This window comes from Peromyscus maniculatus, chromosome 2 (genome assembly GCF_049852395.1).
Source record: "Peromyscus maniculatus bairdii isolate BWxNUB_F1_BW_parent chromosome 2, HU_Pman_BW_mat_3.1, whole genome shotgun sequence".
Classification (NCBI taxonomy): domain Eukaryota; kingdom Metazoa; phylum Chordata; class Mammalia; order Rodentia; family Cricetidae; genus Peromyscus; species Peromyscus maniculatus.
This window is the reverse complement of record NC_134853.1, coordinates 107,689,924-107,705,119: the sequence shown is the minus strand read 5'-3', so window position 1 is coordinate 107,705,119 and position 15,196 is coordinate 107,689,924. Positions and strand designations below refer to the sequence as shown.

The window sequence follows — 15,196 nt, the reverse complement described above, 5'->3', positions numbered from 1 at the left end:
ATCTAAATGAGCTAAGATATTTACACAGAGACAGACCAGACCACCCTGATATCAAGTGACCAAAATTAGCACTATTTATTAAGGGCAGATAGGCACATAACCATCTGGGAAGGATACATCATATCTGCAGTACACTAATGGATACGTAGAACCCGAACTAACTGAGAGGAAATAGAAAACACCAACTAAAGAACATTCTACAAAACAAGATGAATCTTCCAACAAGATTAAAGGCATAGCAAAGAAATGCTCATCAGCCTGGTGTGGTGGAGCACACTTTTAATCCCAGCACTAGAGGGCAGCAGGTAGATCTCTATGAGTTCCAGACCAGCCAGAGCTACATAATGAGACGGTCAGAAATACTGAGGAACTATGTGTCAGGTAAAAGGTGACTGAGGTATCAGAGTCCTTAATCACTACTATTTAGAATCACTAACTTCAGAGGTGACAAAAATAGCTCAGCAGGTAATGGCTCAGAAATTCAGCTGAGGGGTCGAGATACAGCTTGGCAGTAAAGAGCGTTGCTGTACTTCCAGAGGACCCAGGTTCAATTCCCAGCACCCACAAGGCCACTCACAACCATCCAGTCTCAGGGAATTGGATGCCCTCTTTTGGTCTCCGAAGGCACAGGCAGACAAATATGCAGGACACACCTACCCACACCGAGTTAAAACACCGAAGCTGGAAATGTATGGAAAGGTCTCAAGAGTGCCGTCCTAACCACTCTAACTGTCACACCAGTTACTAGGATGCTGTTCTTTGTTTCTGTTTTCAGTAAAAGATTAAACTGCCTTTATACGTTTAAAACCTGAGGATTAAGGAAGATGAGGATGCATCTATTATTAGCAGTATTCCTCATAAACTTTTATATCAAAATTACATACTTAAGCCTTTTTTATAAATAAAGCTAATTTTAAAATAACTATATATTCATATGAAAATATCATGAGAAACATTATTTTGTCCAAATAATATGCAATAAAATACCAAAATGAAAAAAGTAAACAGAGGAAACAAAAACAAGGCAGCCTGAAAACAAACGTCCTGGGGGAGATGGGCAGGAGAGAGGATCTGCTCTTATAGAGGACCCTCCAGACTCTCTTCTGGCCTCCTCAAGACACCAGGCACGCACACAATGTATACACATAACACGTACACAAACATCAATACACATAAAATAAAAACAAAATCTTAAAGAAAAGAAAAAAGTTCTACAAAAGTGTCTTGCTAAGTTACAAACAGGGTTGGAAAGGTTAATTACTAACAGACGGCAACCTCAGACTCATGTTGTCTTCAGTGGTTTACAGACACTCCTGTAACTGGAGCAAGGCAGTTTCAGGCACAAAAGCTAAGCAGACTTCTGGGAAGTAGTAAGTGCCTCAACAACTGAACAATGGATTTTTTCATACCCGTGATACAATTTCATGTAACGATACTGCAAACAAATCTTAAAATTATCATTACAGCAAAACATACTTATTTCCAAGTAAAATAATAAATGTTTATAAACTGGTTATAAATAGTCACATAGAGATTTTTGAAAGACTATATATGGTTACCCTGTCTAAAGAAGAAAAGCCAAGAAATTGAAAATTGACCCTTAAAATATAATACTTAAAACACAATCAAGTATCTTTCCCCCACCCTTGAATGTCAGCAAACTTGAACCTAATAAATGGGAAATTACCTGAAGGAGTTAACATTCAAGGGTAGAATTAAAGCACACGTGTATCCATAGCTTCAGTTCACAAAAGTCTGTTTGCCCCACACCTTGACAGCCCAGGACAAATGCAGCACCAAGAAACAGCACAGAGCAAAGAGCAGAGCAACAGAGAGCAGAGAAAAGGAGACTTCAGTCATCGAGACAAGGTCATCAGAGGAAGCACAGGCACTAGACTGGAGTTCTGTAAAGGAGGCTCGGGTACCAGCAACCAGACAACACGCAAGGGGGGAGGGGGGGTGCAGCACACACACGCACGCACACACGCACGCACGCACGCACGCACGCGCGCACACACACACATGGATGCCTGCCTGCCCAGTGGGCTCTCAGTACAGTCACTCTGACTTCAAGACAGAGGCTGGGCCTGCGCCTACACACATGTAAGCAGCTTCTAAAATCAGAAGTCCTAAATGACTTATTTTCTTCCCTTTTCAGGTATCCATAATTTCAAAATTATAAGTTAAATTTTCAACTTAATTAAAAAAGGATTTATAAATTGTATCAGTAATGTTCAAGTTCACTAGGTTGTGATCCCTGTCAACTGTCTCAGATACTTTCATAAATTTAAGATGAACCAATATAAACATACCATGCTAGCACACTGTACACTGCACCCCAAAGCCAGTTTCTCACTCCAGGAAGTAAGTGCAGAGGTGTAACCCTCCCGGTTATATATACTACTTTCAAAGCATTCCCTTTAGGAAAAGTCAAGAAATGTAGGTTTGGGGTTTTTTTTAGAAAAAGAAACACTTACATGGTAGTAAAAGAAAGGTTAGTAAAATACAGATTTTAGTACCTGTGCTAGAGTGATTATCAATGGAATCAAGGCTGATTAAGTCTCTGACGAAGACTGTGTGCTCCCCACTGTTAGCATCGTTAGAACTATCCACACTACCATGGCTCACTGAGTCCCCATCACTTCCACCTGCAGCGTTCTGAGGAGCTGAAGATAAGGACAATGCAGTTCAGTAATTCATGCACTGATAGTTCTAAAACTAAACACGAATGACCCACAGTTAGTTCATAATTCTACAACAACCTGCAGGAAATCTATCTTTAGTTATAAATGAAAATGTCAAGCAGAATTAAGCTCTCTACTTCATAAAATTAAAACTTCATGTCTCTAAACCTATAGTTAAAAATATCTTTCCAATCACATGTATTACCTGATATTGAAAAGGCCTGTGATTTTTGCCCAGTCTTTTTAAGCGGCTGCCTAAACTGGGCCAAACCATGCACGACATTCCGTACTTTCGTCCATAAGAAAATGCCACTGCGAGTACTGCTGGGCCACGGGCTCTCCAGAACTACCTACAGGTAAAAGGAAAGTCAGAATCAAAACAGTGACTGAGGGCCAGAGAGCTGCCTCAGTGAGAAACAAGCACGCTCTGTGTACATGCCTGATACCCAGAACCCTAAGTTGGAGGAAAGAAACAAAAGTTCTTTCTGACCACCACACAAATTAGTTTTTTAAATTTTATTTATTTATTTAACATTTATGGGGGCTCATCTTCCTATATTATATGTCTGTGCACTGTGTGCAAGACTGGTGCCTACAGAAACCAGAAGAGGGTTTTAAATCCCCTGGGACTGGAGTTAAAGCAGGTTGTGAGTTAAAGATGAGTTTAACCATGCAGGTGCTGGGGATTGAACCTGGGTCCTCTTCAAGAACAGTCAGTGCTTTTAACTGATAAGCCATCTCTCCAGCCCAGAAATTAATTTTTAAAAAATTAAAATAAATTAAAAATTAAAAAATAAGAAAAAGAAAAAAATGATATATGTTAACAAATATGTGGAGAATAGAGAACTTTGCACCATTGGTGCGAATTTCAATTAGTAAATCCATAGTGGAAAACAATATGAAAGTCCCTTAAAAGCTAAAAACAACTGAATACATATCCATGGGAAGTGAAATCAGTATTTCACATAGGCATCTGTACTCCCAAGTCACTGTAGCCAAGAAAAGGAACCAACCTAAATGTTCAGGAATGGATAAAAAGAATGTGACATATATACACAATGAAACACTAAGCTTAAAATAAATACATAAAAAACCACCAAAACCTTGTCACAATAATCCGGGGGAACCCTGAGGACATTACATTAGGTGAAACAGGTAGGCATAGGATCTTGCCTTTCCCATGGACTCCACGAGGTGAACTCAGAAGCAGTAATGCAGATGGGGGAGGGGTGGGGAGCAGTAAAGAGATGTGGGTACAGTCAGACAGGAGGGATAGGTTGAAGAACCTATGGCAACATGGCAACTACAGTTAATAACAACGTATCCATTGAGAATTGATAAGAGTAGATTTTAAGTGTTCTCACCACAAAAATTAGTAAATGAGGTAATATAAATGTTAATTAGCTTGAAGGAGCCATTCCAAAGTATATACATATATATACAAATATACATGTATATTATTTATACAATCTCTGTCAATGGAGATCAGAGAATAACTTCTTAACTAAAGTTTAATAAATAGTAATAAAAAAATTAAAAGATATACTGCCCTGCCTAACATTAATCCAACTTACCTTATTATAATAGCCGTAAGTAATAGCATTTGGCTTTATTCTAGCAGTTTTCATTTCGAATAAGACTCTCACTGCTAAGACAGGATGAACCCAAAGTCCGCAAAGCTGCATTACTACTCGATAGCACACCTGACAAGAGGAACAGCAAAGCGATGGTCTTTAGCATGTTAGTTCACCTGTGACTTACAGAGATTTTAAAGACTCGACGTAACCAGGTGTGGTAGTTATGTGGGAGGCAGAGGCAGGAGAATCCGATGTTCAAGGCCATTCTCCCATACAGAATGACTTCTATGACAGCCTGGGTTACAAAAGACTCTTGCCTCAGAAAACAAATAAACACATAGATAAAATACAACAACAAACCCTACTCGACCTAACAGATAATAACCAACAGTATTAACTATTCCAGGCACATCTCATCTGTTTGAGTGTGGGAGGCCAGCGCCCACATTTTACAGGATTTCCTATGAGGAGGAGAGAGGAATAAGGAATTTATAGATAGAAAGATAATGGAGAGGAGACAGACAGAAACACAGGATAGCTTCGGAAGGACCTGGATCAAAATCCACCGGCCCCTTCTGTCTCTTCAAAAGGGCTTTTTATAACAATGACAAGGGGTAGGGCAAAAGACTTGCCTCCCCCCCAGATCAGAGCATATCACACAGCCAAGTGCAGACCCTTCCACACACCTGGTAACTACATCTGTGGTCAAATCCCCTTATGCAGCCCTGCTGGGTAACGCTGTGGGCCTGTACATTTGAGAAAATAAATCTATATAAGGAAAATGACTACTGTTCTCCATAATATGGAAAAGAATTTATTTCTAAAAACAAATATAGGGTTAAAATACCTTTTTCCCCAATGAGTATGCTTTACATGCTATGCTAAAGGAACAGTAGCTTCAGGATGTCTGTTTAACAGATGGGATTTGTAAACTAATGTAAAAAGATTGACAGAGTATGTACAGCAAGGTATTTCAGTAACTGAGCCATTGGCCAGCTTGTATAAGACTACAGGTTCAATCCCTAGGAGCACCACCAAAACAACAACAAAGAGAAAAGAGGAAAGGAAAGAAGGCAGGAAGGAAGAAAATTAAATACAATGTCATATTATTAGCAAAGACAGTTTTTATTTTAAATTCTAATCTGGTTTGAGTGTCACAACTACTGTAATGCCAAAAATCACTTCCAGGCCAGGCATAGTGGCTCACACCTTTAGTCCCAGCACTGTGAAAGCAGGGACTGAGGCAAGCAGATCGCTGAGTTCAAGGCTAGCCTGGTCTACATAATGAGCTGTCACATGGTGAAACATTATCTTTAAAAGAAAAAAAAAAAAAAAAAAAAAAAAAAGGCCAGGCGGTGGTGGTGCACACCTTTAAACTCAACACTCAGGAGGCAGAGGCAGATGGATCTCTGTAAGTTTGAGGCCAGCCTGGGCTACAGAGTGACTTCCAGGACAGCCAGAGCTACACAAAAAACCTGTCTCAAACAAAACAAACAAAGGGGAAGAAAAAAAAACTTTCAAAGTGGAGAACAGAGAGAAAAGCTAAGTAAATACCTCAGTTTCTCCAAGTTCCAGCTAGATGATATAAATACCTCTTAAGGTGGATCTAAGGCTGGAGGGAGAAAGAATATATAATGACATCTAGCACATTTACTGAATGCTGACTATAAGCCAGGAATGATCTGTCTATCAACTGACTTAAGTCAACCTTATGAAGAAGTGTTATTATTCTCTATATAAAAAGTTTTCCAGGGGCAATGACTGTCATAACCTAGGGAGGGAGAGAAGGATTATTACTGGCCTCTAGTGGGTAGGAGCCAGCAACACTGCCAAACATCCATCCTGTTATGTACAGGATACACACACACAACACCCCCACCAATAATTTTGTTCACTAAAGTCAACAGTGCCAATGTTGAAAAATGAAGCACTACAGTTTCAGATGAAAAATCTGAAAGAGTTTATGTGATTTACCTACTTAGAACAATGTACCAAGAACCACTTGCAAGTCTTTTACCTGTTTCCTAATAAAGTTATATTAAGAACAAAATGAAATCACTATTACATTCTGTGTAAGAACAAATAATGTGACCTAAGTAAGGACATCTTGCTTCATTGCAAACTGACAGTTTTTCATTGTTTTAATATGAGATAGCATCTCACAAAGTAACCCAGGCTGGTCTTAAAAGGGTGACCCCCGCCTTGCTGAGATAGATGCACCACCACTCCCAGGCAAGGCAGTAATTTTGTTGTGGGTTTATTTATTTATTTTAAACAGGGTCTCACTATGTAGCTTTGGCTGACTTTGAACTTATTATGTGGATCAGGCTGGCCAAGTGTTGGGATTAAACGTGTGTACATTACCACACCTGGCCAAAGCAGTAACTTTTAATAAATATTTTGAACAAACAATATATATCAGCACCATGAAACAGAATGATAGTTTTACCATAACTCCTTCATGAAAATGATTGAGCATGCTTTAAAATGACTAAGAGCTAATTTTTTGTTTTTTTCGAGACAGGGTTTCTTTGTGTAGCCCTGGCTGCCGGGGAACTCACTCTGGAGACCAGGCTGGTCTTAAACTCATAGAGATCCATCTGCCTCTGCCTCTGCCTTCCAAGTGCTGAGATTAAAAGTATGTGCTACCACGCCCGGCTGACTAAGAGCTAAATTAACTAACCTTCCTACCTTCCTTTTCATTTTTTATTTTTAAGAATGGGTGTTGCTCTGTAGTGCAGGGTATGCCAGCCTGAAAGCTGGGACAATCTCTTGCCTCGAAGGTGCTAGAATTATAATCGTGCATCACCATAACTAACAAGACCCAAACACTTAAAATTATAAAACAACATGTATCGGCATGGGCTAGGGATATAGCTCACTTGCCAAGCACAAGCAAGGCCCTGAATTCATCTACTACATTGGGAAAAGAAAAAAAAAAAAAAAAGGTAACAATATGTGTCTTGTACTTGCCTCATCTAGTGGATCCACGTCTGTCTTCCTCATTTTAATAAGTACATCATATGCCTGTTGGAGCGCTCTGACCTTGGGGTGAGAAACTCTAACATAGGCTGGGAGACAGATAAACCACAAGCTGTAACAATGACTGAAGAGACACTTGGCCCATTGTGGTGGATTCATATAACATCTCTTCGCCAACTTATGAGCTGTTTTTATCTCCTATAAAGAAATAAACATCATTGTATTCATTATAACCCATTATAGTGAGTGAAGAAGGAAAAAAAAAAAGGAAATTCTTTTTTCTTTCTTTTCTTTTCCTTTTTTTTTTTTTTTTTTTTTTTCCGAGACAGAGTTTCTCTGTGTAGCTTTGGAGCCTGCCTGTTACTCGCTCTGTAGCCCAGGCTGGCCTCAGCCTCAAACTCACAGAGATCTACCTGCCTCTGCCTCCCGAATGCTGGGATTAAAGGCGTGCATGGCCACCACCACCCAGCAAAAAGGAAATTCTTAATGTAAACTCACACTTTAAAAATGAAGCATTTTATAGTCTTAATTCTGTGCCACATGATTCCATGAACTTTGGTTTATAGCCCAGAGTCTTAAACTGTGGGTCATAACCCCAAATGGAGTTGTATTAAGTGAATGTCAGAAACATGAAAATTATAACAATGGTAAAATGTCTAAATACACCATGGCCAAAGAGTAATTCAAAATCAGGTGTGTAAAGATTCCAAGGTGTTTCTGAGTGCTCACTGTGTGCCATCACATCACAAATGCCAACAGAAGTGTCTAAAATGCCTTTACTGTTACTCAATACAATTGATTGTTAAGAATCCAATGTTTTTACAACATATTGCAGAAAAAAAAAAAAAAGAAAAGAAAAAAAAAGATTTATTATTTCCCTACCATAATTCCTCAGTATGTAAACATCAAATAAGGATTTTGGGGGATACATGTTCCTATTGTATGTGTGCATGTGCATGTGGAGGCAGAGACACTCAGGTGTCACTCCTCATTACCCACCGTTTTTCTTTTCTTTTCTTTTTGGTAGGCTCTCCCATTGGCCTGGGCCTCTCTGATTAGACAAGGCTGGCTGACCAAGAAACCCTAGGGACTCTCTTGTCTTTGCCTCCTCAGTATTGAGATGACAGGTTTCCCTCACCCACCCGGCTCTTTGATGTGGGTTCTGAGGGCAGAGCCCAGGTCCTCACGCCTGCAGACCGAGCACTTTACCGAATTAACTATATCCAGTTTTACTTTTGGACTGTATTGCATTCGAACGTTTTACTTTTAAAAATTGTTGCATGGACTTGAGTTTTATTTTAAAAACGTCACTTGAGTGACTTTTGGCTTAGGATTCAGACAGAATTTCCAGTAACTTCTGGACTGGTCCTAAACACACTTTTGTTGCTTCATACTATATATTTATGTAAAGTGGCATTTTCTTCTCTCTCTCTCTCTCTCTCTCTCTCTCTCTCTCTCTCTCTCTCTCTCTCTCTCTCTCTCTCTCTCTCTGGAGCTGAGGACGGAATCCAGGGCCTTGTGCTTGGTAGGCAAGCGCTCTACCACTGAGCTAAATCCCCAACCCTCGGCATTTTCAATACTAAGTATAAATCAAAATACTGACCAACTCTGAAAAACACTCAATATGCCAAATATCCTGCAACATTAAATATTCAGTCAAGATTGAATCCTTCATGTAAAAATGAACAAGGATGTCAATCTCATTAGCATGCAAATTCGTCCTGGTTGTTAATGTAATTAATTACATATATAATTTACATATACATTTTAAAAAGTTTTATGATACCTGGGATCATATAAAAAACTCTCAGGTGAAAAGAGATTATAAGGGAAAAAGTTTAAGAAACCCTGGTTTACAGTAACATTTCACACTATTCTACAACCATCTGTTGGCAAGTGTTACGATATCCATTTTAACTCCTTATTTTCCTGCTTCCACCTCCCAAACGCTGTGACCATGGTGTCTGGCTCTCTAACTTTTTAGCCTGTGCATGCGTGCACACGTGCGTGTGTACATGGGCCACGGCTCATGTGCAGGGGTCAGAGAACACCACCGTTAAATCATCCTTTCTTCTACTTTTAGATGGGCTATGGGGATAATAAGCTCAGGTCCCCAAGCCTGCACAGCAGGTACCTTCCTTTTGCCAGGCCTCCTTTAGTCCTCAGCAATATTTTTCTCATTCTTCTCACTACTAACAATTAAGATATCCTAGGATATTTCCTGCCAAGATTTCCATTTAATTTTCCCTTCTAAATTTATTGTCTACATTGATTCTCTGAGTAGGTCTTTAAAAATAACTGGTCCAAGGCTAGACATTGTGGCTTTATATCTGTAATCCCAATACTCAGGAGGCTGAGGCAGAAGAATTGCCACAATTTCAGTTCATTCTGAAGAACCTCAAAATATCTGTGTATAAAGGATGTTATTTTAATACATCTTAGCATAGCTTAACCCCTTATTCCTAAACCAGATGCTGCAGTAAAGTAAAATGTCTATCTAGGCTCTCCTGTGGTTAACTCCCTTTATGTAATATTTGCTATACTGTATCTAAGACACAAAGGAAACATAAATCAAAGCTACAGTGAAGTATCACTCCATATTCACCAAATGGCAATAATTTTTAAAAGGCAGATAATAAGAACTGAAAATGATACTGTAATATCACAACCCTTGAACAATGTTAATGGAAATATAAAATAGTGTAGCCATTCTGGAAAATAACAGCATTTTCTCAAAAGATTCAACAGAGAATTACCATAAACACAGCAGCTCTACTCCTAGATATACTAGAAAGACATGAAAACATACATCTACTTGGCAACTGCACACATATGCTTAGATCAACATTATTCACAGTAGCCAACAGTAAGGACTGTTACATGCCTATGAACAGATTAACTGCTGTGTGCATGCACTGGAATACGACTCAGTCCAAATGAAGCATTAACTCATGCTATAGGATGAAAAGATTATACTAAGTTAAAGAAAACAATCACTAGTACTGCATCATCCTGTCTATGAAATGCCTAGAATAGACACACTGCCCCTGTGGGGGCTGACTAGTGGTTAGAGGGCTGTGAGAGGAGAAAGGCTGTGGTGGTCAATGGCTAAAGGCTGTGGGCTTTTCTTCTGGAGTTATCTGCATCTCTAAATTAACTGAGGTGGTGGTTGCACAACCTTGAGAACACATTCAAAGTCCCAGAGTGGAAGAGAAGCTACTGAATTATATACACTTTAAGTGGGTAAATTGCGCAGTATATGGATTGTATCACAATAAAGTTATATATGCTGGCCTAGAACTCAGAGATCCGCCTGTCTCTGCCTCCCAAGAACTGGGATTAAAGGTGTGCGCCACCACTGCCAGGCTAAATTATAGACCTTTTGTTTTATTTCTTTTAATTTTTGAGACAGGGTCTCACTATGTAATGATGGCTGGCCTAGAACTCACTGTATAAACCAGGCTGGCCTCAAACTCTTTGTGAGCCTCCTGTCTTTGCTTCCTGAGTGCTGAGATTCAAAGTGCATGCCACCATGTCCAGAAAAGTTCTAGTTTTACTTAAGGTATGATTGGTTCCCAAGACTTCCCTTAAGTATGATTGAGAGCTTTACACTTCGGCTTTAATATCAAGTAGGTACAAGAACAGAGTTACCTCATGACAACCACACAGCTTCAGACAGCTGCTGAGGATTCTATACTACAAGCTGCATGTCACATATACAGTTTCTATTTTCACTGAACAAGGGTTAGGTAAGGAGGATCTGACCTGTTTGGTTCTTTTAGCCATGAGAGCAGGGCTGTTTGTAATGCTACTCCCAGGAGGATGTCTACTGAAGCACAGTTTCAGCTCCTGTGGGCTGTCAAAAAGCTTAGGATCCAACATTGGAAAGCACGTGTAACTAAAATAAAAAGCAAAAACAGAACTGATGACTGAAAATCCATTATTTCTTCAACTACTCAGTAATGAGGTAAAAATTTCACATATCGGATAATATTCTTCAAAATTCCTTACAATTTGTTTCAAAATATGAGAAAACACAGCTAGAAGCTACAGATTATCCTATCTGGAACTCTAGCTGCTCCCACCTATTTGTTATTTTCAACCAGTTTATAAAAAGAAAAATCTCTGACTCTTACTTAAAAAGAGAAATTCATATCTCTTTCAATAAAATTCATATGTTCAATGATAATTATATTTAAAAATACCAGCTAGTATATTTTATAATCGAGGTTTTCTTTAAGACATTAGTTTATGTCAGTATTAAAAAAAAAACTAGTCTTTTTATTTTAAAGATACATTATGATTTAACTAGTTCTTTACACTGCTGGATATTATTCAGTTACTTTAGAATATTGTCAACTGTCTTTGTGTTTCTTTCTGTTTGTTTGTTTTTTGTTTTTTGAGACAGGGTTTCTCTGTAGTTTTGGTGCCTGTCCTGGATCTCGATCTGTAGACCAGGATGACCTCAAACTCACAGAGATCCGCCTGCCTCTGCCTCCTGAGTGCTGGGATTAAAGGCATGTGCCACCACTGCCCTGTCAATTTGTCTTTGTATGTGTATCTTTGTTAACACTTTTGCTGAACTTCTTAAAATGAATACTAAATAAACCAGTGTTTCTCAAGGGAACTGGACTTATTCTTCCCCACCCCTACTCCCTCAGCCCACCCCTAACCCACAAGGAAGAGTTCCTCTGTATCGCTTTAGAGCCTAACCTGGAACTCACTCTGTAGACCAGGCTGGCCTTGAACTCACAAAGATCCTGTCTCTGCCTCCTGAGCACTGAGGTTAAAGGTGTGCGCCACCACCGCCCAGAAAGAATTGAAATTATTCTAATCAATAGCAGATGATTTCAAAAATGGGTATACTAACAAACACGCTAGCAGCATAGCTCAGCTTCCACTGGGTAAGTTAAAATGCTTCTGTTCAACAGTTTGGTGTGCATTTCTTTAAATGCTAGAAAAGCTAGGTGTTTATTATATGACTGACTCTTTCTCCCTGGAAACTGTCTCTGATTTAGTTTGGCAAATTCTCTTCTCAGAAAGATTGCCATTCTCTACTTGATTGTGCCTTACGTGTCAGAACTAAAAGCCTCAACCACACAAGTCAAAATAAAAATGAATTCAATTAAGACACTCAACTACAAGAACAATCCTGTCTCACTTGGTCCTACTGAGATTACTGTCTCTTTACAAAGGTCCTTGACTTTTCCTTAGAGAATTATTGTACAAGTGCAGCCTAAAACAAACAAACGAAAACAAAAATATATCTGCAAAGATAAAAAGAACTATGAATAAATCACAGGAAAAAGGTAAGTTACAGTAACTGTATACAATGTGGTCACTAAAATCATAAGGCAGGAAAAATTATGATGGCATGGAAGAATGTTCAGACCTGTCATTTAGGCAAGCACAGGTTACAAAGAAAATGAACTCATCTACACAATATACACACATCCCAAAGCTATTAATAAATCTAAAATTAGTACTAAATTATGTTAGATTTCTTATTTCATTTTTAAGTTTACTAAACTATGAGCCACGATGATTATAAAATGAAAACAAATTTATTGTAATTTCTGAAAAGATTTTCATCCAAATTCTATTTGTTAAGTGTTCTTTAAACACAGAATGAATGATCCCTGGTCTTGAACTTTCACGTTTTCTCTATCTCACTAACTCAAAAATTTCACAGGATTAAAACTCCTCAAGTTAGTAGGGAATCTCAAAACAACAACAACAACAAACCCCTAAACCCAAATTCTAAAGATGAAAATATGGTGAAACACTTAAGTGAATGATATTAATGTCTAACTTCCCTTCTAGTAAGGCCATCCATTCTTACACTGTTAACGCCTGGTGGCAACTCGATAGAATGTTCATATTATTCACATTGAAAATTATCTACACAAATTACTAAGATGTACATCTCTTAGTAATAGCAAAAACTGAAATAAACTACTAAAACTATGCCCAAGTAGCTCTTAACAAGTTTATGCTACCTGTATTGAGGTGACAAATTACTTCCATCATCAGGAGGTGGTTCAGGTGGCATGATAAATACAGTGTGCTCACTTTTCTGTGAATCATCTAGCTCTATCAATTTGGTATCTTCAGCTGAATCCAAGTCAACCTGAAAATAAGTATGTTCTCCAATTAATATGCATATAAGCAATCTAATTCTGAAACCTGACATTTCAATATAAGAAAAAAAAAATCATACCTTGTCTGTTTTCTCTACACCTTTGTCTGGAAACAACTGGAAGAGGAAAAGAGAAATTCTTAGTAAAAACCTCTACTAAATTCAATAGTTCAAATTTTTTTTAAATCCTGATTTTAAAAGAAAAGAAGAAGAAATTCAGGGCTAGAGTAATAGTTCAGTGGTTAAGAACACTCAATTTTTTTTTTTTTTTCCTGATGGTACACATCTTAAATCCTAGCACTCAGGAGGCAGAGGAAGGTGGATCTCTGTGAATTCGAGGCCAGCCTGGTCTACAAAGAGAGTTTCAGGACAGGAACCAAAACTACACAGAGAAACCCTTTATCAAAAAACAAAACAAAAGAACAACAACAACAACAAAAAAAAAAACTCACCAAAATAAAGAAACCTTACATCATTATTTATCTGTGTTTCTGAAGTACAGTAATTATTCACTGCATACCTCACAGTTTTTAACAAACTTAAAGACGCTCTTAGTTTCATCATTAACATTAACAGGTTAGCATAATTCTAACATAAATACTGCTGTATATAAATACAATTCTCTCAATCTTACATCTTAAAGCAAACTCTTAATAGAATCATTTGAATTTCTTGCTAACACAACATAAATGTCTGATGTATTTACATCAAACTTAAATATTTCTTTAATTTCACCAAACCATGTATCAATATCAATAGGTTAACATAATAACTCATGAATATTACTATACACATTTATAATTCCTACATTCAAAAGCAATATAACCATTAACATTTTCCTAGACAGATTCAAAAGCAGTCTCTTAACAGAACTATATAAAACCTAATCTTAATCCATTCAAGAAACAAGAAAAATTTTTTTTGAATAATAGACTGGTGAATATTAACTCTCTCTTTCCTTTATAATTTTTTAAACTAAATCTCGAGCCTAGTTAGAAAAAAATCCAAACTTCTCTGTTTAAACAGTTCCATTTTTTTTTTTTTTTTTTTTTTGGTTTTTCGAGACAGGGTTTCTCTGTGTAGCTTTGCGCCTTTCCTGGGACTCACTTGGTAGCCCAGGCTGGCCTCGAACTCACAGAGATCCGCCTGCCTCTGCCTCCCGAGTGCTGGGATTAAAGGCATGCGCCACCACCGCCCGGCTAAACAGTTCCATTTTTAACACAAAACCAAAGAACACTCAATTTACAAGAGAAGAAAAAGGAGGAGGAGGAGAGGAAACAACTCAGGGTTGGAGAAGTGGCTCTGTGGTGAAGAGCACTGGTTATACAAGCACAAGACCCACATAAGAAGCAGGACAGCTGCACATGCCTGTAACCCCAGTGCAGTGGGGGAGGAGGACGGCAGAGACACAAAGACTGCTGGGGCTTGCTGGCAACCAGTCGAGCCCCCGGGTTCAGGGAGAGACCCTAGAACATGATAGAGAGTGGTACAGCAGGATACCCAACATCCTCCTCTGGCTTCTGCACATGTGCATCACTACACATGTGTGCACACACCTCACACACACAAATAAACCTTTTGTTTCAATGCCAGGCATACACAAAAACATTTCAGAATCTACTTTTAGATCCTATATGCTTAGATTAAAGCACACTTGTCTTGTGGCTTACAGGACAGGTTATTCCTTTTCTTTAGTTTTCTTTCCTTCCTTCCCTTCCTCGTTTTCACTCTTTGAGACAGGTCTTACTATGTAGCCACAGCTGGCCCAGAACTTGCTGTGTAGTGTATGCTGGCCCTGAACTTTCCATCTTCCT

The 15,196-nt window shown here is 38.5% G+C and overlaps 1 protein-coding gene across 5 annotated transcripts in view; it reads right to left on the bottom strand.

Annotated features, from left to right (window-relative positions):
* Dennd4c (DENN domain containing 4C) overlaps positions 1-15,196 on the bottom strand; it is a 99,570-nt gene that overhangs the window by 32,322 nt on the left and 52,052 nt on the right. For 4 of the 5 annotated variants that reach the window (XM_006975974.4, XM_076564481.1, XM_042271386.2 and 1 more), the window contains 7 exons: positions 13,464-13,499; positions 13,243-13,373; positions 11,009-11,141; positions 7,235-7,441; positions 4,259-4,387; positions 2,890-3,034; positions 2,520-2,666 (listed from right to left, as the gene is read on the bottom strand). In XM_006975974.4, the coding sequence (XP_006976036.1) occupies positions 2,520-2,666; positions 2,890-3,034; positions 4,259-4,387; positions 7,235-7,441; positions 11,009-11,141; positions 13,243-13,373; positions 13,464-13,499 (928 nt within the window). The remainder of the gene's footprint in view (positions 1-2,519; positions 2,667-2,889; positions 3,035-4,258; positions 4,388-7,234; positions 7,442-11,008; positions 11,142-13,242; positions 13,374-13,463; positions 13,500-15,196) is intronic. The other variant, XM_006975975.4, reaches the window with a different exon arrangement.